Source organism: Boleophthalmus pectinirostris, unplaced genomic scaffold (assembly GCF_026225935.1).
Source record: "Boleophthalmus pectinirostris isolate CB_2022bp ecotype Guang Dong unplaced genomic scaffold, ASM2622593v1 HiC_scaffold_3, whole genome shotgun sequence".
Classification (NCBI taxonomy): domain Eukaryota; kingdom Metazoa; phylum Chordata; class Actinopteri; order Gobiiformes; family Gobiidae; genus Boleophthalmus; species Boleophthalmus pectinirostris.
In genome coordinates, this window is record NW_026571299.1 from 39,629,474 (window position 1) to 39,654,830 (window position 25,357).

Below are 25,357 nucleotides of genomic sequence, written 5' to 3' on the forward strand. Positions count from 1 at the left end.
TTATTGCAAAATTATACTTGCATGTAATTGTATTTGTAAAACTCTGTGCTGTGCCTGGGGATGGCGTTGTTCCTGCTGCTCAGACTACAGTCCGTGCGGGGCCCCGGGGCCAGAGCAAAGCTCCTTTGTACATCTGTCACATCTCCAGAGTGGCTGGCTGATCACAGACAGATGAGGTACAGGCTGCAGTGTTGAGAACAAGATCATTAAATAATGCATAGGCTCCAACAGATTGGGTGAAAGCACATGTAAAGTATTTTACAAATTTTGAAAAAACAAAGTTGCTGAAAAAATGCCAATCAAATTAACTATAACTTTAGCAATTACATGGTCAATTTGTTAAATATATGCTTAGTGAACAAAGTGAGAAGGAAAAGTGCACATGTGTTTTTGGCATACTGGGCAGATGATCTAAGTGTCACTGTACCTTTAAAATCATACCAGGCTTCCTTAAAGAATATTTTTGGGGTTCATCTTTTAAAAGGTTGTGAAACTTGTCTGTGTCTGCCATGTGGCACTTAAACCCAGGTAATGGGCCAGTGCTGCTCTCACGCCTGTGCTGTGCTTTGGCGGCTAATGTCCTCTTCTCCTGGAGAGATATTCCTGGAAACAAATACATAAAGAATTTTAATTTGTCTAGAAGATGTGAATAAATAATGTTTTTTTACATAGTTTACATAGTTTAGACTGTTAAACATCATGATATCAGCAATACCAAGATTGCAAAGAAGCACTTGCCAGTTGAACTAAAGTGTTCAATATTTATCTTAAGTTCATTATCACCTAAACAGGAAAAACTAAAGTGTGGTCTTCTTGTTGATCTTGTAAATATTTGTTTCTTTCTCCTCACTTAGACATATTTATAAACAATAGGTAAATCACTCAGATGTTTAACTTTTGACCATATTTTCTCAAAGCTAATTAATTCTGTTCTATTTTATGGTAATCATGACATTCTCCTCTATTTTAAGTTCCTCAATGTAATTTAAAGGGTGAATAAAGAATAAAGAGTACGCACCATCGAGGTGGACCCTCACTGGCCATGTGCTGAAGAAAGGCGGAGCTTTACGATAGAGCTGGAAGTCTTGTGAGCGCTGACTCCAGCACCATGGGTCCCGGGAGAGAGGAGGCTTTAAGATGTTGCCATGAAATATATTCTCTTTCCATGGCTAAAATCATCTCAATGTAAATGAGAGTATTGTGCAGTATTAACAGCAAAATAGTGGTAAAAAAAAGGAGATGTCTTTGTGAGTAACTGAATAACGTAATATACATATTAAAAATAACAAATGAAATAGTGGGGATGTGGCAGTAAACTATGTTATTATTTAGAAAGTTTTTTAATGTATGATGTAGTTTTATAGAAACCCATGCTTAAAATGCAATACTCACTTTTCTTAACTCTTCTACGCGTGCTTGATCTGGGGCTTTGGGATGCATCTCAGGCCTTCTTAAACCTGAGTTCCAAGTTTTATGATGTGCAACATATCTGTAACCACACTTAGCAGATGGAACTTTGGCCTCTAAAACTGGCACCTGTATTAGGGAATATTTATCTTATGTCATTAGGATTTCAGTTTAGTTTTTAAGTGAAAGGGCAATTGTTACATTACCTGGTCTTTGAGTGTGAACACCGCAGCTGGGTCTGGAGGACTTTGTTTGGTTCGGGTGGTCACAGTATACTCCCGTGGTTCGACAATGCCGCTGTAGTATTCCTGACTGTAAGTGAACCATCGACCTGGCAGCTGGTCAATGATGAAATTATATTAGAATATATCAACTACAGGCTCTTACAGCTCCGCTAAAACAGTGAAAGATACAGGATTCATTCATACCATACTTCAGACAAATGTACAACAACTCACCCTGTGTCAATCACTATTTCATCTTGCACTGTTTCTCCTTACAACCTCTTGTATATAGTCCAGATACATTTACTATATTTAACTTGTACAATACTTATGCCTTATTTGACATCAGTCCTTTGCTAATTTCCATTGTAGATCAATAAAGTTGGTCTAAGTCTAAGTCAAAGTTATCTGCTTTGAGAACATTATATACTTTCACATTAGTCTTGTTTAGTCTTGTTTCTTCTTGTTTAATTAATTTCAAGTAGATCTCAAGCATGTATCCCATATTTCCCCGACTGACCTTTGCCATTTGTCGTTGAAGCCATTCCTTGTTGAGTACATTTGTATTGAAAGTCTGGATGCTGTAATTGTGCACTGGTGTGTAATCAGCTGTCTTCAACCTTCGTATTGACTGACTTCTGTTGACAAGCGCTGTCCTCATGCACTTTTCTTGTATTCTTCTGAGGATGATGATAATAATAATTAACACTCAAAGCTAAGATATACTTTGTAAACAGTTTTCATATAAAAAAAATAACATGCCTGGATAAAATCTGAGTTTTCTGAATGTGTCATAGTGTTTGTTGATATGACAGTGGATATCTTCTTTTGTGTCTGCAGTTTGACTTGTGGATTGACTGTCAATAGGAATAAGGATCTGCTCATCCCTCTGGTCAATCACAAGGACTTGTTTCCACTGTTGTATAGATGTTTTGTATTGTCTGCTCAAGCTTTGAATCATATCTGCTGAGGGGAAGACATTGTGCTGCACGCCGTCTGTGAGGGACCTCACCTGGCAGAGCTGTTGTAGCCTGAAAATAATTCATTACACCATTATCCAAGGCAGTTAACAGCTTTGGACAGGTCATTTTCTTGCTCCGCTATCCGTCATAGTAACATTGTGGTGACATTTTAAACAAACATCACTCCCAGCTGGTCCACTGCTCAATGCTCTTCCTTTCAGGTGTAATAACTCCTTCATCAGTCATCAAACTAAATTACATTGGAATTACAAACTTTTCATTGTCTTGTATTTAAAAAAAAAAAGAAAAAGAAAAAAGACCAGATGCCATTCCTGGTGCTATCCTCCTCCCTGTCTATAAGGATTTGGATCTAGTACCTTATGTTTTTTGGCCAGAGGAATGCACCTTTTAGCGTTTACAGAACAACACAGTCAGATAATACAGGGCATGTGTGAATGATGCTAAACATGCACCCTTGACTAGAGAACATACAACAAGATTTGTAAATGTTGCTTAATGTATCCTGAAGTACCTTAGTAAACATTGCAAACACAGCTGGGGAATGGTGCCTTTGACATAGATTAGTGGCTCCATCAGGATGGTCTCCAATGACACAGGGAGAATTATTGGTGTCAGGCTGAGATCCAGTGTATCATAGATGCGTTTGAAGAAAGGCAGTTTTGAATTGTAGAGTACTATCACCTGCTCCTCCTTACTCCCACTTAGCCTGAAACCATTGAAAACACAGAAGACTCAATGGAATCCAAACACGAGCAGCTGAAAAGTGTTAGAACAAGATGTTGGTCATGCGCTTACTTCATAGCAACAGTTTCCCGGAGTTTCTTCACTGCCTTATGTCTGAGGCCTTCAACTACAACAATTTGTGTCTTCTTATCTACCAAATGGAATCCGCTAACAAAATCCAGATCGGGGGCCTGACTGTGTTTAAAATAGGTGGTGTAGTTTGATAAAACATTTTCTGTATTTTCTAATGTATGTGAACCCAACTCAAAGACTTCTGCATTGTTCTTCAAGATCTCCTGTCTCAGCTTGTCCATCACTGCAAAGTTATTATGGTCAAAAATACAGACTACACGTCCAAAGAGAGCTTCACACGAGCTTATTGTGCTACCATTATTGTTAGAGAAGTTAAGAGGGCAAGCTAGTTTAATCCTTGCTTTGAGTTCTGAATTTGCATCAATGTAATGGCCAGGTAGAACTGACAGACCGGTAGCCTTGTCCACATCTGGAGGTACTGTGCAACATTTGATTGGTAGACAAACTTTAAAATGTGTTGTACCAAGTAGCAGCTCAGATAAGTTAAGGCTTGCAACACCATGGTAATTAAAATGTTTCTTCCTTTTCAAAGTTGCACCACTGTTAATACCATCTGTAGGAGCCATTTGTGGGTTTTCTATTGGTTTCCTCACGTGACTAATGTGCACTACACTGCGGTGTCTGGGGGTGGCACGGTGGGTGTGGTGTGGCCTATATATGAGCGCGCTCACCTGTTGAGTGTAAGGCCTTGGATCATGGCGGCGGGGTGAGCACGGTGAGCAACTTTCTGTTGACCGTATTTTAACAGGAAAGATTTGCATATAGAAGGTATCGGTGCATGGCTACGGACGGCAGCAGCTTTAAAGTAAGTGCTCTAACGCGTATGCCTACCATTACAAACAAGTACCGTGTATATGCATTTGTTCCGAGTTACGCGTCCACAGTGTTTTACCCCGTGGCTTAGCCCGCCGCGGCGTGTGGGATAAGCATTGGGCTACATACGCCGCAATATTTTGTCAACAGAAACGTTGTTGAAGCGTGGATTTCATCGTATTGTCGTGCTACTATCTGGATGTTTTGGATCGCTTTCGGAGTTGTGAACGATAGACGTGAACGCGCATGGATTTCTCGTGAGCCCATTCATTCACAAATTTGCTGCGCTACACGACGTCACAGCCACTTTGATTAAAGGTACTGCATGTTGTTGTAAATATTTTGGATTGATTGTTAATCATATTCCCCGGCTAGGCTTTAGTGGTGCTTTCACATAAGGTGAAACACTTTCGCGTTGTTCTGGGACCCGGTTAGGGCTTCGCTTGTGCGTCAAGCGGGTGAAGCATTGCGCTTGGGAGTGCCGCCGTAGTTCTGGTTCTGAGACAGTTTGTCTGGTTCCAGTCTATCGGTATATCCGAGGTACATAACAACCCACCGCTAGTACGTGCAGAAGACTAGGGCTGAGTTAGCTTAGCGCCGGTGGATAGTTAGGGGGAATAAGATTTCTTTCAGCAACTTGTACCGTTTTAATAAAACTTATAAAATAATAAAAAATAATAAAAGTAAATAAGAAAATAAAAATAAAGCGCTGTGTTGTGTGTGAGTGCAGACTTTTGTGATTATTGTGAGTTTGTGACTGAAAATGGAAACTGATTCCAGGTCAAATGTTGGAAATGAAACAATTAAGAGGCAATCAAAACTCACTCCCAAAGCCTTGGAACATAAAGTGGAAAAGCTTCAAGATGAAAGAAAAGCAAAAATGAAAAGGATTAAAAGTTCAATACGGGACATTACAGAGTTGAAGAAAAATCCTGCAAATGTTGAAAAGGTAAGATCATGTCTTGAGATTGTGTCCAGTTTGTACAGTGAGGCCTGTCGGCTGCATGATCTAGTTGTTCCTATGCTCCCTCCTGATGAACAAAAGAAACAAAACGAGTGGTTTGATAGCGTGGAGGAGCATAAAAGTACCTTTGTGAAGGAGACAAATAAATGGCTCCTGGAGGTGCCAGCTGTTTCGGATGTCACACATAGACTGGCAGAGGGCGCCATTGAACCATCTGCTCCATCTGTAGATCCTCCTCTGTCCAATGGCAGTGGTGTAGGCGCACGAAGGGGTTAGGAAAATACAGCTGAGGAAACCAGGCCGAGTGATAGTGTCTCTAATGTATCCAATCAATCAAAGAAGCGCAGCACGGTGGTGAGTAAGTGTGTGTCCTCCACTGTGTCTTCCACGTCCTCTGCCAGACTGAAGGCTGAGGCCGAGACCGCCGATCTTATGGCTCGGCAGAGGCTTCTGAGAGAGAAGCATGCTCTGGAGGAGCAGCTGGAGCTGTTGAGGAGGAAGAAAGAGGAGCTTGATCTGGACATAGAGTTGGCTGCCTCTATGGCCAGAATAAGCGTATTTAAGGCCTCAGAAGGATCTCACACTTCTGCTAAATCAGATGGGATGAATTCCTATTTGAAGAAAACAAAAACTGTTCAGTTAAATGTAGATGCTGCTTCATTCGTGCCTGCATTTGCCACCCAGCCATCACAGATAGAAGCCGCGGGGAGTACTCTGCTTTCAGGTTCTGCCGCTACAAAGCCTAAGGTGAGTTACCAGGCTGAGCTCCAAACTGCTGTTAGTGGGGCCGGTCTGTCAGTGCTACCCAGCAGGGAAGTATACCGAGACGTTCCTTTCACCCAGTCTGATCCACCCAAACTTACGACACAGAACACTTCTGATCAGCGTTTATTTACGGTTCTGGAGAAACAAAATGAGATCACATCCTTATTGGTTGAGCAACAGTCACTCTTTCTCCTGCCCAAAAGGGACTTGCATGCCTTCGACGGAGATCCTTTACAATATCAGACCTTCATCAGCGCTTTTGAGCACAATATTGAAGCCAAAACTCAAAACCACAAAGACCGTTTATATTACCTTGAACAGTATACTCATGGTCAGCCCAGGGATTTGGTCCGAAGCTGCCAACACCTGCCTCCTGCTTGTGGGTACATTCAAGCTAAGAGGCTGCTTCAAGAACATTTTGGGGACCCATTCAAAGTGGCATCTGCATATATGGGGAAGGTGCTGGCCTGGCCTGTGGTGAAAGGTGAGGACGTGGAGGCGCTTCGGGCCTACGGTTTGTTGCTCCGTGAGTGCTGCAATTCTATGGGAGACTGTGTGGGAGACCTGAATGTTCCTACCAACATGCAAACAATCATCAAGAAGTTGCCATATAAGCTCAGGGACCACTGGAGGAATGTGGCCTGTGATATTCAGGAAAGGTTTTCTCGTAGAGCCACATTCAACGATATTGTAAAGTTTGTCGAGAGACAAGTGAAGATTGCAAGTGACCCTCTGTTTGGGGACATACAGGACTCCCCAGGGACAAGAAAAGGGGACTTCAAACCTGTGACTCCTCGGACCAGTCTAAAACCCAAAGGTAGTAGTTTTGCCACTACAGTAACGCCGACAGAAAGAGATGACCCTGTGAATAAAGGAGAGAACCTGCCTGTAAAAATGTGCTTATTTTGTGGAGCTGGTCATGCTTTGGATGTTTGCCTTCTGTTGGATAAGAAGACTCAAGATGAAAAGATGTCTTTTGTGAAGGAAAACAAATTGTGCTTTGGTTGTTTGTGCATTGGGCACAGAAGTCGAGATTGCAGGAAGCGTCTGACATGTAGAGTGTGCAATCGTAAGCACCCCACATTGTTGCATGTTCACTCCAGATCTAGACAAGGTAGTTTGTCACAGGCAAGTAGCTGTTCAGAGAAGGCCAGAGAAGGCGCTGTGGTGTCTGTTCAATCTAGTGGGTTAACTGGGGCCGGAAAACAGAACTGTACATTGTCAATCCTGCCTGTCCAGGTAAAGTACAAAAGAGGGCATGAGACTTTGCTGACATATGCGTTTTTAGATCCAGGGAGCACTGCTTCATTTTGCACGGAGCGGCTCATGAACAGACTCAACCTCAGTGGAAAGAAGTTGGGAATTCTCCTCCGGACAATGGGACAGGAGAAAGTGGTGGACAGTTACATGCTCACCGACTTGGAAGTAGCTGGATTTGGCTCTGACCATTTCTGTAACTTGCCAGAAATCTTCACTCAACACAGCATGCCTGTTCACAGGGGAAACATTCCATGTACGAAGGACCTTCGATGATGGCCACATTTAAATCACATAAACATCCCGGAGATCAAGGCAGAAGTGGATCTTCTGATTGGGACCAATGTACCTCAGGCACTGGAGCCGTGGGAGGTTGTGCGAGCAGAGGGTGGAGGTCCTTATGCTATTCATTAAAACCATCCTTGGTTGGACCATGAATGGCCCGCTAAGAGGAGTATGTCATGCCAGTGGTGAGGGCTTACAACCTGATGTCACAGTTAATCGGATCTCGGTGGCAAAATTGGATGAACTTTGGGAAAACCAGCTAAAGATTGATTTCCCTGAAACAAAACGGGAAGAACAACTTGGCCTATCTAAAGAGGATGAACAATTTATGGAGTCTGTCTCGGAGTCAGTCAGGTTAGTGAATGGCCATTATTGTATTGCTTTGCCCATGAGAGAAAAGGCCCTCAACATGTCGAACAATAAAACCGTTGTAGAACAGCGTGCGCAGAGTCTTAAGAAACGTTTGACCAAAGATTTGTCTTTTCGTCGTGATTATGTTACGTTCATGTCAGGGATGCTTGCCAGTGGTTACACTGAGCTAGTTCCATCTGACCAGTTGGCTCGTCATGATGGGAGGGTGTGGTACGTACCTCACCACGGTGTGTACCACCCTCAAAAGAAAAAACTGCGGGTAGTCTTTGACTGCGGAGCCACTTTTCAAGGCACCTGTTTGAACTCCCAACTTCTTCAGGGTCCTGACCTTACTATAGTCTGTTGGTCGGTGTCCTCACTAGATTTCGTAAGGAACCTGTGCTTATGGCTGATGTTGAGGCCATGTTTCACCAGGTCCGGGTGCCAGCTGAAGACTGTGATTTGTTGAGATTCCTGTGGTGGCCTGACGGAGATTGCAGTCAGGATCTCGCGGAGTACCGAATGGTAGTACATCTGTTTGGTGCAACGTCCTCTCCGAGCTGTGCCTCTTTTGCGCTTCGGAGGTGTGCTAAGGATAATCGTGACCATTTCAGTCCTGCGGCTGTCAGTACTCTGTTGCACCATTTTTATGTTGATGATTGCTTGGTGTCTGTTGCCTCTGAAGTGGAAGCAATTGCTTTATGTCAAGAACTTAGAGCTTTGTGTGCCAAAGGTGGGTTTAAGCTTACAAAATGGGTCAGTAATCGGCGCTCAGTTCTTTCTGCTATTCCTCCTGAAGAGAGAGCCAAAGAAGTGAAAGATCTAGATTTAGACAGTGATGTCTTGCCTATAGCGCGAGCTTTGGGCGTGCAGTGGTGCGTGCAGTCTGACTTGTTTAAGTTCAAGATCACACTCAAAAATCGTCCGCTGATGAGACGAGGAATCCTGTCAGTCATCAGTTCAGTTTACGATCCTCTTGGTTTTTTAGCACCTGTCATTTTGTCCGCCAAGTAACTTGTCCAAGATCTTTGCAGGAGACGTCTAGGGTGGGACTATCCTCTGCCTCCTTCAGTGGCTAAAGATTGGTTGGCCTGGCTGGAAGATTTGCATCTCCTTGAACACTGGGAGGTCAGTAGGTGCCTGAAACCTATGAACTTTGGTGATCTTGCTTCTGCACAGCTTCACCACTTTGCAGATGCAAGTGAAGAGGGTTTTGGAACCGTGACCTATCTGTTACTCCGTGACATCAGTGGCAGAGCTTACTGCGCATTTGTGATGGGCAGGGCATGTGTGGCTCCACTCAAACCTGTTACCATCCCCTGTATGGAGTTGACAGCTGCGGTGGTGGCTAGCAGGATGGACAAGCTGTGGAAAAGGGTGCTGCAAATGGAGCTCAAAGAATCAGTGTTTTGGACGGATAGCACTTCTGTTTTGAAATACATCAAGAATGAGACCTCGAGGTTTAAAATCTTCGTAGCCAACAGAGTGTCTGAAATCCTCCAGTTTTCCGACATGTCCCAGTGGAGGTATGTGAACACAGTGGACAACCCGGCAGATTTGGCTTCTAGAGGTGTCAAAGTTGAGTCTTTCCTGAGAGCTGGTGTTTGGCTTTGTGGTCCTGACTTCCTTTCAGGATCGGAAAGCAAATGGCCGACAAACCCAGAGGCTGTGGCAGAGTCTCTTGTTGGAGACCCGGAGATTAAGGTTGTGTTGACGAATGCTGTGCAGGTCGAGCAGGAAACTCCAGTAGACAAGCTCATCTGTCACTTTTCCTCCTGGCTCGGATTGAAGCGGGCTGTTGGTTGGTTCCTCAAGTTCAGAAACTTGCTGTTGTCCTTGGTGCAGCATAGGCAGCAGTTGAGAGAGACTCTTGTGGGGTCAGACTTGAGTCCTGCGCAACTGGAGAAGGAACTGAAGATCCAGATGGAAAACATTAAAAGTAAAATGTCTAAGGACTTGCTGTCAGTGGAAGATATGATTGCAGCTGAGAAAGCCATTGTTCACTTTGTGAGAGACGAAGATATCCCGAAGAGTTCGCTTATCTGGACAAAGGAGAATGTGTCAAAAGGACGAGCCACCTCTACAGGCTGAATCCCATTTTGGACAATGGTTTAATGAGGGTTGGAGGGAGGCTTAGTAGAGCTGCTTTGCCAGCTGAGACTAAACACCCAGTTATCTTGGCTAAAGACCTGTACATCTCTGATCTTATTCTTCGTCACATCCATCAAGGAACTGGTCATAGTGGACGTAACCATATGCTTTCTCACCTGCGTCAAAGGTATTGGATTCCAGGTGCGTGTGCTGCCATTAGAAAGATCCTGGCTAAATGTATTGTCTGTCGCCGTTTGTCTGCTACACCTGGAAATCAAAAAATGGCTGACTTGCCTTCTTGTAGAATCACCCCAGACGAGCCTCCATTCAGTCATGTTGGTCTAGATTGTTTTGGGCCATTTGATGTAAAGCGTGGTCGTGCTATGGTCAAGAGGTATGGCCTCATTTTCACTTGCCTGGCGATATGTGCTATACACCTTGAAGTTCTGTCTTCGCTAGACACGGATTCCTTTATCAATGGTTTGCGAAGGTTCATTGCCAGACGTGGTCAGGTCCTGGAAATCCGTTCAGATAATGGTAACTTTGTGGGCGCTGAACGTGAATTGAGGGAGGCCTTGGAAAAGCTAAACCACACTCTTGTTAATAACACCTTGTTGCAAAAGGGCGTGAAGTGGGTTTTCAATACCCCTGCCGCATCGCACCATGGAGGCGCTTGGGAGAGATTAGTCCGTTCAGTTCGTAAAGTCCTGAATTCCATCTTGAAGACTCAGACCCTGGATGAGGAAGGGTTGGTGACTGTGTTTTGTGAAGCGCAGGCGATTGTTAACAGCCGTCCTATAACGAAGGCATCCACGGACCCTAAGGATTTGGAGGCGTTAACCCCCAACCATCTATTACTCCTCAAGTCACAGCCATCATTGCCACCTGGTCTGTTTGAGAAGGCCGATGTATATGCCCGTTGCCGTTGGAAGCAAGTACAGTATATGTCGGATCTTTTTTGGAAGCGCTGGTTAAGAGAGTATCTTCCTAGTCTTCAAGAGCGCCAAAAATGGAATCATGTTGGGAGGAATTTTACACCTGGTGACCTTGTCATGCTCGTGGATGAGATGGCACCACGTGGCTCGTGGATTACAGCAAGAGTTTTAGATGCTGTTCCAGATAAAAATGGACTTGTGCGCACTGTGAGGATTAAAACTAAGTCAAGTATTTTGGACAGACCAATCACGAAAGTTTGCCTTCTGCAGGAAGCGGAAGAACAGTGACCGCTATGGACTCTATTTCTTTTTGTGGTTTAGTATGGTTTCTCTTCTGTCTCCTACAAGTAGTTGGTGGTGGGTAATTATTACTAGTTAATAATTAGGGGCCGGTATGTAGGAGCCATTTGTGGGTTTTCTATTGGTTTCCTCACGTGACTAATGTGCACTACACTGCGGTGTCTGGGGGTGGCACGGTGGGTGTGGTGTGGCCTATATATGAGCGCGCTCACCTGTTGAGTGTAAGGCCTTGGATTATGGTGGCGGGGTGAGCACGGGGAGCAACTTTCTGTTGACCGTATTTTAACAGGAAAGATTTGCATATAGAAGGTATCGGTGCATGGCTACGGACGGCAGCAGCTTTAAAGTAAGTGCTCTAACGCATATGCCTACTATGACAAACAAGTACCGTGTATATGCATTTGTTCCGAGATACGCGTCCACAGTGTTTTACCCCGTGGCTTAGCCCGCTGCGGCGTGTGGGATAAGCATTGGGCTACATACGCCGCAATACCATCGAAACCACAGTTGAGCCCAACTGGGGTTTTATCATCTTGCTTCTTGTCACGGTCGTGAATCTCTATCCTCATCGGTGGTCCTGACAGAAACGCATGGAGGTCTTGGGGATTTAGTAAGCCAGTAAAGATGACATTGACATCTCTGAAATACATTTTGTCACCATGCTTTTCATAGCTGGTCCTGTGCATTTTGAGATTGTGGAATTTATATTGGCAATACACAGGCATGCACTTCTCCTGAGGAAAAGATAAGATGCACAAGATGTCATTTGAAAATATAGAATATAGTGTGCAAAAGATGTGAACTCAAACCTCTAGAATATGAAAAGGCACAGGGGTAGATGGCATTGAGGTGGCTGAATCAATAGTGATAGCCAGAGGGTTGAGTTCAGCTTTTAAATGGTCCGACAACAGAGGTGTTTCAAGGGAGATGTGTATCATACGCTTATTAACACAACAGGAACCAACCAAAGCCTAGGTTGTCAAAGACTGTTCACCTGGTGGACAGATTATGTAGACATGCAAATGTCTTGTCATACATTTACATTATTTCTTTATTGTATATTTTTGAAGGGGAAAATCACAACAAAAATATATTTTACTTATTTTAAAAATCACATTGACTCACCTGCTAAAAAACCTATAGGGTTGAACTGAACAGATGCCATACCAACTTCAGTGTCTGGGCCATATGAACTATTTGTCGCTGTTTGGAAAAGTATGATTCAAAAACATATCACATTTGAAAATGTATATGTAGATATACTGAAGTTGATATACCTTCTATTTCCAACTCTGAACAAAAGAGTTGCCCTTTGGAAATTGTCTTTTGACATAAAGATCTCATTTTTGTAACCATGGACTTCACATCACCTATAAATCAAATTTAAGTTCAGTGGGAGAAAAGTTACAGTGTATAGGTTAGTAAAGGGTGCTCACCACACATCTCTTGTGTCATCAGTCAGATCCTGAGCCAGTCTCAATGCTCTCTGACTCTCAAAGTGTGCCTGGCTGAACAGCTTGTCCCTATGGTTCCAAATATGGACAGTGATCTTATGGTGAAGTAACTGAATGGCCAAAGCCCTGTTGACTTTTACATTGAAATCCTGGGTCCATCCGACCCATGTTTGACCTGCTTCAGTCCAGGCAGTTATAATCTGTTCCACACAACCACATAATTGTCTTATTTGAGGTAGAAGCAAAGGACACTGTAAAAGGGGTATTACATTTTTATACTAAATTACATCCTCTACATTTTGTTTGTTATTTTTTGTGTTATGATTGGTGTATCTGATTTATCATTAAAATAATCAAATTTTGTTAGTTCTTCCAGTTAACAGAAATATATTGAAGGTGCACAACTAGGTTATTGTATATTTAAGTTCAGCAGGAAAACACATTCACATTCAGTAGAAGTAATTATATAAAGTAACCCAATCCAACCATATGTGACAGTCTTGTTGTTGTTGTTCTTTGCAGATGCTGATGCATTTTTTATAAGTGGAACTCTCCTACACCATTCAGGTCATGTTTACCTTGGATTGCTCTTCTTTGTATAGCTTTGCCACAGGTCCACATAACAAAAGGTCCAATTTAACCACCTCTATGTCACCTGGCAGCAACTTATACTCAATGTGGTAGCAGCCACGATCAGGGTGGGCCTTTTTCTTCCCTTTCTTGTACTCTTTGCAGACCTCACCCTCCTCTGGACATAGACAGGATTTGGTTATTGAATTTAAGTGTTTTCAATGTTGAACACAGAATAATTATCTTACCTGGTGAAAGAGCTAAAGCAATGTATACAGCCCATGTAATTTCATTCTCATACGTTTCCTTATTGAGAGATACGATTTCTTCTGAAATGTCATCTTCATGGGGTATTGCACCATTTTCCTCTATTTCCACAAACTCATAAGAAGGCATGCACTCCATCTCTTCAGTAAGATATAAAAAGTACATAATCATAGTTCATTGCCATTACCACCACAGATCATAAAAGATTTTTATAAAAAATGTATTTGGTCAAGTTGGTTAACTCTTTCACACTTATGACTAAAGATAGGCCTATTACTTTCCTTCCCCAAAGTGTGTAAAGGTGTAATAAACATGTATCAGATAAATTAAAAGTTTCATTCTACCCACCATTATTTGGCCGGATCGCAGTAACTCTATAAAATCCGAAGAGTTGAAGTTAGGCGTAACGCGTCGTCATAGGAACCTGTCATGTGACCGCGCACGGGTGCCGCGTGTATAAATGCCAACAAACTCTCCCACAATAAAACTATCTACATAGGCTATCTACTGTTTTCTAAAACTTACCTTATGTTTTGTAGATTGTTTGGTTTGACTTAATCAAGTCATTCCTTTCAGTTCTTGCGGAAATAACATAAAACACATTTTTATTACAACTACGTTGTAATTTCGAGAAACCTTTGTTAATTTGTTATTCACTGAAGAATTTTTGTAACTTAGAACTACAAAGTTACATAAGTCTCTAGTAGTACCTTTTACACATTCTTGTGTACGCATAGGCTGATGGTGTGCAGCTCACTCCCACTCGAGCACAAAACGTTCATGTAGGTCGAACTGAATGAATGAGTAAAGTTTAGACACCTGGTTGCAATTAGAGACTCGAGAGCCCGTCAGAACCGCGCTGGCGCAGAGCTGAGGTGGACCCCGCTTTTGGGGGCAGTGCTGCTGCAAGTTGTCTGTGCAGCATACGCCTTGTTGAGCTCCGCCAGTATGAACCCTGTAGGCGGGCTAACAACACAAACACATGATGTACGGACAGGGCAGGAGATAGGAGAAGAGTTACATATTTTGGGGGATGAATATGTTGCTTGTCAAATATTACGATGGATTTAACGGACTCTACTGACCCGTACAGCCGCCCAGCTCGAAGAACACAATGGATTGTCAGCACTTTGGCGTACCACTATGGACTGGACAGAGGAGTAGAGAACGAGATCATTGTTTTGGCCACGGGGCTAGATCAGTACCTGCAAGAGATTTTTCACCACTTGGACTATCAAGGGGCAGGCAAAATTACAATTGAAGATTATCAAATCTTGTGTGAAGTTTTAGGTTTGAGCGAAGATTCAGAACTCAGAGTTTTGGACAGTTTGCCCGACGAGCTCACTTTCAGACTCTTCCACGCCAAACTTTGTGGCTACTTCAGCACTAAGGCTGGCTGCCAGTATGAGAATGGCCGATTGCTGGTGGGTAAAGACAGTGAGCACATTGAGACTCAGATACGTCTTAGAAGCCCTCTAAAGCGCAGGGAGAAACTGCTGTCCGTGGAGGGGAGCGCGTCTTGCTCCACGGAGCGTCATGCCTCCGGCTGCAAACCAGGCTCCTGTACCCGGGAATGCTACGAGGAAATAGTGGCTCTGGAGGAGGCTGAGGACCGTATTGCCAAGTTGGAGGATGAGAACGCCAATCTGAGAGAACTCATTGAGGACATGAGAGCTGCCCTACAGAGTAGTGATGCGCGTTGTCTGGCTCTACAGGTCAGTGAGGACACTTGTGAATAGGGTGACCATCTGTTCATCTTTTAGGATTGTCCCACTCTTTCATTGATTTAATTATCTATGATCTTACATTTCTCAAGTCCGTTCCTCCATGTCTCACCACATTCAACAAAATCCCCTCTTTTTCTACAATTTGAAGTAGCTCATCATACCTGTGAATGAACTAATGTTTTCTAAATGTCAGTTTGTAAGACGTGCAAGATTTCGGAGAACCACGTGTAGAAATAGTATGTAGTCTTTTTTTCTTAGATTAACACCCCTGAAAATTCTCTTCTCTATCGTAACCATATAATTCAGTCAAAACTGCCTGGTTGTTTTTGTTTAGTTACACTACAGTAATTTGGTTCAGTTTCATCTACATTGTATCATTATGCCTGTACAATTATGTTTTATGTGAACATGTTTGTAGGTGGGGCTATGGAAAAGTCACTCCAGTCATAAACATGAGGAAGGTTGTTTTGTTGCCCAACATAAGCAAACCTTCCAAAGCAGCAGTGTGAGGAACAATATGGCCACCCTGAAGAGCATCATTCATGAGATGGAGATTCTCCGTGGTGCCAAAGAGCGGCAGGTAGAGGAGGCTCGACAGTGCGCCCAGAGGCTGGAGCAGGAGCTGTGGAGCTGCAGGGAGACAGTGGCTGCTCTAGAAGACTGTAACCGGGTTCTGAAGAGAGAACAAGGAGCCATGAGGAGAAAGGTGGAAGAGGCCCGGCAAGCGCTGCTCAGTGCCCTCAGCAAAGTCAAAGAACTCGAGTCTCAAGCCAGCCACGTGCAAGTGCTGAAGGGACGCGTCACTCAGCTACAGACAGAACTGCAGTGCTACAGGTAAACACAAGCTTGAATTTATAGTGTGTGGAATGTTTTACCATTTCCCTCATTAGATACAGCCACATCAGTATTCAAGTGGCTAAATTGGAATACCATCACATCTTCATTAACTTAATAGTAGTTACTACTATGTATGTGTGTACAGTGGTTTTTTGGTTGGTTATCCAAAAAGGGAAAATATCAACAATAAGCTTAAAAATGACCAAAGAGCCTACAATTCAATGTCTTTGTTTACTTTCACTAATGCACCCAAAAACCTAACCATTGTAACTATTTCAAAGAACTTTAATGTGGTTTACTTTTGCAATTTTCAGCCTTGTTTGCCATCGTGTGTGGCAGTTTGGTCTGTGACTGGAACCTTTGGTTTGCAGTAATTGGTCTGCAAACTACAGAGAGGATGGTTTTAGTGTTTATTTAAAATATATAAACACCACCACACTGCCCAGTCAAAAAAAATGGAAATGATTTGTAATATTGTTATAATGGACTTTTTCCCCACTTTCACCATGATCATTGTTTGCCATAATCACAACCAAAATGTATTTTTTTTGTACAGCCTGAGATATAATATTACTATCTGACTCTGTGTTACTGTTTCAGTCAGTTAACTCTCATCTCATATAATATGCATATTAGGTTCTTCGGTCTTTCCTGTAACCCCCATTGATGCCCCAGTGGCAAATAATTCACCTCCACAAAAGAAGTGACTGCTGTAGGAGAGCTGCATTGACAAAGAGGCTCAACAGACTGGCCATGCCCATCAATCCCACTGCTTTCAGTGAGTGCACAATAGCACATAGGAACCCCCATTCTATAGATCTTAGCAACGAAGCCCTTGAATAGACCCACAGAATGCCTTAATGTTTGCTTGCTCATGTTCTTTGGTGCTGATTTAAATTTTAAGCCTTATTGCACTATTTAAAACACACCAATTTAAAGTGTAGGTCTATTCTGAATCATTACGATTTCAACTTTGTATCCTGTAAATAGTGTATTTTTTCATGTTCCAAAAATAATTGGCAGTATTTCCTTCTTTTGAGAAAGGTCTATTGATAAAATATCTGCTACACAAAAACACAAATCAGTTTAATTAATTACCTAATAGTAAGACAAAATCAGTCCAGCGTTCTGCTTTCTGTTTATTGTATAATCTAAATTTAAAACATGCCTTGCTTGTGTTAGGATGCCTTAAGAAAATTATTGTAACACATGCATTTTGATTACATTTAAAATAGAACTACAGTAAACAAACAAAAATGGTTTTTTAGGCTCTTGCTAAATCTGAAGAATTTCAATCATTAATTTCAACCTCTAGACCTGTGGCTGTGGTTGGTGACAAATGCCTGGTTTTAACTACTAACCAGTTGTTGCAAACATGTGTCTTTAATAAAATCTAAATCCCACTTTCATTTTCCATCTGAATTCCCAGCAGAATGAAATCCTAGATGTGTGGGTGCTGTTGCATAACATGTCTGTGATTTCTTTGGACTGGAGGAGAGAAATGGAAGCGTCAAGGACTTTTCAATAAAATCTAAACAGTGCAAATGTCTTACCAAAGGGTAGTTGTTTTGATTCTGTTTATAGATGATACCTATAGACCTATAGCAATCTGAGGAAGCATTTTAGGGAACAAAAAGTGTGTGGAGAGCTGGAATCACCATCTGGAAGAAGAAACATCTGTTAAGAAATCAACTGTGCTCAACACTACTGTTTTTTTTTTTTTCTTAGATTGCAGTGTGCCCAAGTGTTCAGTGAACTAGGGCCTCCAGTTCAGACTAGCATTTGATATTGCTTCTTATCCTTCCAAAAGGTTCACTGTCACAGTGATCTTCCTCTAACCTTCCTCTTTTGGCTACAGCAGAGCCCCACTGTGTCAGCCTCAACTTGGCCCTGAGCAGCCAGCCTCAGTGGAGGCATAATCTGCTGGCCTTTTCATGCTTGCAGCGTGTTCTTCGGAAGTGAAGGGGAGAAGAGGTCAGTACCATTTATCTGCCTGAAGCATTGTGCGGAGCAGGTGCTACTGGGCTATTCTGCCTCTTAAAGTGAAAAGATTCTACTTTCAGAGCTGCGTGTGATGTGGTGGTCGACTGTTGCTGAGTGCCAAAAGCTGCAGCAGCTTCTTCTGCTTCAGACTTGCAGAATGCTAACTTAAGCAGAGAGACAATAGCTTATACAACACAACTGCCAACCACACACCTAAGTAGACAATTTTTAACATGTTAACAGGACCAAGACAACATGTTGCTATGGGAAACTTCAACTTGAAGCCAGGGTCACGTTAAAAGTTTGGAAATTGAAGAGTATGGTTGTTTTTGCAAAAAGTAATATTTTCACTCTTTTTTTTAAAGTTGAAAATTACTACTGAAAACTACTTACTGCTGTTCTCCCAAAATCATAGATAATCTTCAGTGCATAAAAATGCAGTTTGAGATGATGAAAAGGCTGTAACGCTATCTCCAGACAGTTTAACAAAATAACCATGTCTGAAGCCGCTTGGTCACCACCTCCTCGTGTGACCTGGGAGCTCTTGATTAATAACCTCAGCTATGTAAACATGACCTTTGACCTCTGCTGCAGGGCACAAAAAGGCAGTCTGCACCAAGTTCAAGCTCAGGTTGACTCAACATTCTCATTTTTGAACCTCAGGTATAGAAGACAGAGCTTTGCAGTGCAAGGACACCTGAGGGCAGAGGAAACTGCTCTTCAGGGGGTGGGGGAGGGGGCTGCTGATGGAGGCGGCTCTTATTAAACACAAGAGAGATCCTAACAACAAGCATCTGGGCTTTAACCTTCCTCAGCCCAAAGAAGACTTTCACTAGTGAGGCACATTAAAGGATCCAGATCACATGGAAAGCAGAAAAGAGACTGTGTTTAGTCTAAAGTATGGTAAAAATGGAAAAGGTGGTTAAATAACAGTAAATTGTCATTATGAAATTATTGCAGACTGAAGTAATGTGGAGGTGTATGAGAAGTTTTGCTCTGATAATACAGCTTTATTGGCGAGTGATTACTGAGGTCTGTCTTACACACTCATGCAGTTAGTTAGTTAAGAAAAATACTGATGTAAGGGTACAGTACACCTTATTATATGCCTAGAACATTGCTCTGTTGTCAGGAGCAAAAGGTGCTAGCATCAGTCACCATGCTGCATTCTTTCAGTCTACTTTAACAACCCTACAATAAGCACTGAATGTTTATATCATTAACATTTTAAATCAACATTTTAAACCATGATTGTTTTGCTTCAGGGTTTGACGGCAGTTGCTAAACAGTTTGCCATCTTTTACTATTGAGGGACCACAGACTCTAGCCTTGCATTAACCAACTGTCAATAAAAATTATGGCACCACAAACTCAAAGCATTAAGTTCTCTGAATGAATGGTCAAATCATGCTGCAGTTACGGGTTAGCTGAAGTCACTGTTTTCCTATGTTTTACACCAGGAAAGCTCCACAGTCTAATGCTGTCTTTTGGTCTGCCTTGTGTCTACAGGATATAAGCATGAGTGCAACGCAATTTATTTTCATTTTTTTAAAGACTGCTTAAATTGTATTTTCTTCAAGACGTCATCATCTGGAAACATTTATTCTGTGATTTATGCAGCCCCCTATCGGATTTCCCCCAACACGAAGAGCAGACTGCAATTATATCCCATAGAAAATACTATGCAATAAGCTCTTTTTCAAATACTGTTTACTAAAATGTGTGGTCCATTACAGATAATTCTTATTGTTTGAGAAATGATCCATATATTGGTTCAGATAGGCACATTCAGGCCAAGAGCTTAATTACCCTTTAAGTAATTTTGGCATATATATCAGCTTTGTTCTTCTCTACAGATCTTGTTTGGTTCCAAGAGTGAGTGCAGTTGTATTGTAAGCTGCACACGCACATAGCACGTTTTGTCATTGACCCACTTACTGTACAAAATGCCTCAGAGATACAATCTGGCTTCAATTACCCCACCCAGATCTGGCATACAACATCACAGGCCTCTATAAAATCATCATGGCAGTTCTAGATGCAGCTCAATGTACACTGCCTGGTGTTACTTGATATGTTCTTTTTGAAGCTGCCAAAGTGGTTGGACTGAAATGTTCTCATCTGTGCAGACTTTAATCAGTTAATTACTAAATGTTGTAAAAGTACATACCTAATCAATAATTTAAATAGGGCTAATTTGTCTTACAGATCGGAATTACCAAAGCTGCCAAATGTCAGCAGGACGGAACTACAGCAAAATGAAACTCTGCTTGGACAGAGATGCTGTTTGGATTTTCAACATGACCGCTGCTCACCAACTGGACGTGCTGTGACCACACCCGATAAAAGTAAGATAACGGTTTCACCCTGGAGAGACAGAAACAAAGACAAACATTAGAAAAGCTTTACTGAACACCTCAGACTTAAGCAGAGACATAGCAATGATAAGCATGGGTAGATTACAAGATTTTAGGAGATGTCTTCCCCCTGGGGCCTTGACACTGGTGGTGGCAGAGAATAAGACCAAGGAGAAAAGAGGGGGATGATGAGAGGACGAGATGCTGAGGGGGGTAAACTTAAAGTGAGCCATCTGCATTGGGGGGTTTGAATGGGGCAACTAGATGATGACTGGGTGTAGAGAAGATATGGTGAGCTGTGGGGAGGAGTAACTGGAGAGCGGTGAAGTAGTGATGTAGGTGGAGGTGGATGTAGGCCATAGTTTGTTCATTCATTACCTCCGCCAAGGAGGTTATGTTTTTGCCGGCATTTGTCTGTTTGTTTGTTTGTTTGACTGTTAGCAACATAACTCAAAAAGTTATGGACCGATTTTGATGAAATTTTCAGGATTTGTTGGAAATGTGAAAAGGAAGAACTGATTTCATTTTGGGGGTGATCCAGAAGAAATCCTGGATTCTGGATCACTTTGAAATTTTAGTTAACATTTGTGGTAAATGGGGCCAAAAATTTTGTGTCTCAATATCTCGGTTAATTATTGACCAAACCCCATGAAATTTGACTCAGGGATGGACAATGGGATCCTCTTTCATATTCCAAAGGCTGATCCGGATCTGATCCAGAAGACTGATTTTATCGCAATTTATATAAAAAATGGGGGTAGTCCTTGGCAGAGGTCTGCGCTCTCAGTGCTTTTCTAGTTAAATATGTTGTGTCTTGACAAATTATACAACAATCCTGTATTTTGTGTTTTTCAGTGGAAGAGCAGCTGTACCGATCTGTGGAAGGCCAGGCAGCCTCAGATGAAGAAGATGATAAATGGAATGGAGACCAGCAGAAACAAGTGGACGAAGTCAAGAAGATCCTGACCAGACTGTCCTGCTGTCGAGAGAGGTGGGGGAAACCCTCCCTCAAATTCATATGGCGAGCAAGGGGCTAAGAGTTAAATGTTAAATTTGTTTGTGTTAGAAGTATTTTTTTATTATTTTTTATTGGTTTTGAACAAATACATCAGTTACTTTTGAGCCATTGCAGTTACAACATAAAAACATCGCTGGAGTATCTGATGCAGCTTCTCTAACTTGTTCAGGTGTGACGACAAGGCTTTCCGAAGGCTCATGTCTAACTTTGGGAGTTTTAGGAGTGAGGAGAGCTGCAGTGCTGTGGCAGAGCTCCTCCAGAGAGTGACCAAGTTACACAAACAGCTGGAGGAGAAGGAGAGCCAGACCCAAATCCACATGGACCAGGTACAAACCACCCCTGATGCTGACCAACACATACACCCTGGAAATCTAAGTTAGAGCTCAGGGACAAATACTGAAAAGATTTAATGTGGTTTAGTAGAAGTAGTAATTAACAAAGATGAAATAACAAAGACTTCTACATCAGGTGGAATGTATTTTATCCCTAGCCTGTTTCAGCTATACCAATTGTCAACATTTGCCGCAATAGTATCTCCCAAGTGTCCATTTTGTATGTACTGGAAAAGTGTGGGAAGTCGGCTCCTTTACATCAGGGTGGCCTCTGTAAACAGTCCACTGCGGACAATGTTCTGCCTTGGTTGACATCACAAGCTGTCTGTGGCTGAGTGGATGGTGTTCAACTTGATTAGAGGGGACTAGTGAGTGTTGTTATGAAACTCGAAGGCTTCCATGAGAAACCGCAGCCATATAATACAATTTTGCAGCTTGGGTCGGACCTAACCACCAGGAGCAGCTCCAGATCCACGCTTGGGTGTGTTCACAGCTGTTTTTCACTGGGGCTCACCACAAAAATACACCCCCTCGTCCCATTTGACACTTAGCAGGAATTAAAGATCTCTGTTTCAGCGAAGTTGAGTTTTTAAAACACAGGAAGAAGACAAGCTGAGGGAGCTGTGATGTAATGTGTTCCTCTCAGTGAGGAAAGTTCAAATATAAACAAAGGCAGGACTGTCAGGCTTTGTTTATGTGAAGGATGTGAGAGGTGAGACCTTTGTGTCGCTGCACCACATGACATAAAGGTGTGTGCTAGGATTTCCACATGGCTGGCCTGCCACATGTATTTAGAGCGCAACTTTATCAAGGCGTACTGGTTGGTTACCTTATATTTATTTATTCATTGGACTTTTAGAAAAAATCACTTTCATCATTTGTGGATTTTTCTTTTTAACTCTTATTATGAACATACAGTACAATCAACCACGTAAGATATTGTCTCAATCTAGAGTCTAAAAGCTCCTCATGGGGTTCAGTTTCCTGTTTTTAGGTGATGTCTTTTATTCAAAAGATGTAATATTTGTTTTGTTTGTTAATTGCAATGGTGTGGTGTGTTAGGTTTTTACTACTCTGATATACAGTGGTCTTTATGCCACATATGGTACTGTTTACAGAACTGTACATGGAACTGTCCTGAAAATTCATACATTTCATGCAGCTCCATTCACAATGGGGTTGCACAAGTTCGAAAAATTTTCAGAAATTATGGTACTCACTGCCTTTGCAGTAATTGCGTCCATTTAAATTGTGATTTTGATTTGATTGCAAATTGATCTTGCAGGCTTAATCCCCATACATTTAGTAAAAGCCTGTAATTTTTTAATTTTTTTCAGTTGCAGGACTCCTTGGTGGAGGCGCTGCAGCAGAAAGCAGAGGAAACTGACCTCTTACAGATGGAGCTGCAGATGCTGGAAACGGAGAGGGTGCGCCTTTCACTAGTCGAAGACAAACTTATGGACATTCTTCAGCTCCTCCAGCAGCTTCGGGAACTAGTGAGCCTAAAATATATTCAATTACACATGTCTATTCATTTACTCCAATGTGCCGAGAGCAAATAGGTCTGTTTTACAAGCTAACCCGAAGCCATGTTTTTATTTAAACCTAATGAATTTCCTCTGTTGTACATTATATAGGAGCCCCAGTGGTTTCTTAAATCTCATAGCCTATAAAGTTCTTGACATGTGAGAATATCGCTCCTTTGTTTCAGAATGTGTCCCGGCGCTCTCTTGGGAAAATCCTGCTCAGCACTTTGGGGTCTTGTAGCGACCCACAACATGGTATGTACAGCTCTCACACCTAATAAAATCAAGTTAGGGCCCTGTGATCTCTCTAATGAGAATTTACTTTCTTTTAAGGCACTGGCTTGAATTTATTTGCTAAAATAGCCCCATGTGTTTTTGAACAGGAAAAGCTCACATACTGGAGGTGCTGAATGCTCTATACCATGAACTGGCTGCTTGTGAGGTTTTGTCCACAGGGGGTCCACTGACAAGAAGCCAAAGTCAGCAGTCTTTGAACGCCCTCATCATTACTTGCTGATCCACGTCGCCCCCTACTGGACCGAAGATGCGCCAACATGTCTGTTTAAATCAGACTTTTTTTTATCGGACACTCATGCCACAGTAACCCAATAACACACAGTTAAAGGTTACTTATGTAGATTTGTACATTTTGTAAACTTATTCATAAAGGCCTAGTTACCATAACACAATGATGAAACATATAACCTATAGTTAGATTTGTATTGCCTTTATATCTTTATATTTCTCACTTTTAGTTTTGTCTAGTGCACAACTTATAAACAATTTAATAAATAAAATGTAAAGCGCTACTATGACCATTTTAATGTGTTACGAAACTTCAAACTACAGGCTATTCAATAAATTACATACATGTACATGCCTATATGATGCACCATCCGCGCACAGCACGCATACCTCACTTACTCTCGTACGACGGAGTATAAGGGTCAGATAAAAAAAATAAAATAAAATAAAAAATGCTGGCGCTACGAGAATAAAGTCGTAACATTTCGACATTAAAGTCGTAATATTATGAGAATAAAGTCGTAATTTTACGAGAATAAAGTCGAAGTTAAAATAAAGTCGTAATATTATGAGAATAAAATTATAATATTACGAGAATGAAGTCGTAATAAAATCCAAGTCAAAGTGAAAAATGCGGCAGAAGAAGAACCTTGTTTTTCAATATAAAACTAAAAATAAGAAAACGAACAACAATTTTCTTCATTATTTGCGCCTCCGGACTGAACCAGGTCCGAGACCAGACCGGGACAGAGACCAGAACTTAGACAAGGACTGAGTCAGGGACCAAGACTGAGACCGGGATCAGACAAGAACTGAAAACGGTTTAGTCCTGGTTTAGTCCTGGTTTAGTCCTGGTTTAGTCCTGGTTTAGTCCTGGTTCAGTCCTGGTTCAGTCCGTATGCGGCGCAATAGTCCCGCATCGCATTTTAAAGTCACGTAAACGCCATTTCCCATTTCCGTGACTTAAACCAGGACTAAACTAGGATTAAACCGTTTTCAGTCGTGGTCTGGTCCAGGTCTCAATCCTGGTCTTTCTGGTTTGTTCCAGACTTGATTTAGTCCTGATTCAGTCTGTAAAGGTCAAGTTAGCTCTTATATACATTAACACGCAGTTTATGGCATTTAATTGTAAGGTTGCGCTTTTATTTTGATGACTTCCGGTGTGAACGGAAGTGAAGGAAAAAACGTTAGCTTGTTATAAAGAAACGACGCACAGTAAAACACGGCAACGTTAATAGTGAAAATCAAAACAACGGAGAAAAGTTCTATAAAACAAAGTAAAGATAGCTACAGTCGACAGGGGAACAAGGTTTGTTTGACTTGTTAATGTATATTTGAACTTCTTGTCTCTTGTATCAAATTAATGTTAAATATGGATAACGGTTAAGCAATGTAATGAGCTAGTGATGCTGTAATCGTATGGTAATTGCTGTTATTTTGTTCTTGTCTAGCTCTTACGTTGGTTCTATGACACGGCAAGGAAAGATTAAAAGTCATTTAACCATCAGTTCTGGCCTTCTCAGTTCGACTGGATGCTACAGTAAGAGCTTGACCACCGCCACTTCGCTGT

The 25,357-nt window shown here is 42.0% G+C and overlaps 2 protein-coding genes across 2 annotated transcripts; one reads left to right on the forward strand and one right to left on the reverse strand.

Annotated features, from left to right (window-relative positions):
• Window positions 1-50: 50 nt before the first annotated feature.
• On the reverse strand, window positions 51-13,902 carry cfap92 (cilia and flagella associated protein 92 (putative)). Its single transcript, XM_055160356.1, has 21 exons — window positions 13,831-13,902; window positions 13,464-13,622; window positions 13,224-13,393; window positions 12,633-12,845; window positions 12,001-12,132; window positions 11,675-11,925; window positions 9,633-9,776; window positions 9,348-9,545; window positions 9,129-9,245; window positions 8,215-8,544; window positions 5,611-5,745; window positions 5,333-5,493; window positions 3,410-3,848; window positions 3,126-3,320; window positions 2,390-2,662; window positions 2,152-2,311; window positions 1,614-1,745; window positions 1,393-1,536; window positions 1,019-1,169; window positions 428-603; window positions 51-183 (listed from the first exon to the last, which is right to left on the reverse strand). The coding sequence occupies exons 2-21, from the start codon at window positions 13,618-13,620 to the stop codon at window positions 85-87; spliced, it is 3,777 nt and encodes a 1,258-aa protein (XP_055016331.1). The 5' UTR covers window positions 13,621-13,622; window positions 13,831-13,902; the 3' UTR covers window positions 51-84.
• A 540-nt stretch (window positions 13,903-14,442) lies between these two features.
• On the forward strand, window positions 14,443-24,058 carry efcc1 (EF-hand and coiled-coil domain containing 1). The gene is made up of 8 exons (XM_055160658.1): window positions 14,443-15,197; window positions 15,628-16,043; window positions 20,238-20,377; window positions 21,242-21,377; window positions 21,574-21,730; window positions 23,074-23,232; window positions 23,448-23,517; window positions 23,646-24,058. The coding sequence occupies exons 1-8, from the start codon at window positions 14,544-14,546 to the stop codon at window positions 23,777-23,779; spliced, it is 1,866 nt and encodes a 621-aa protein (XP_055016633.1). The 5' UTR covers window positions 14,443-14,543; the 3' UTR covers window positions 23,780-24,058.
• Window positions 24,059-25,357: the final 1,299 nt, after the last annotated feature.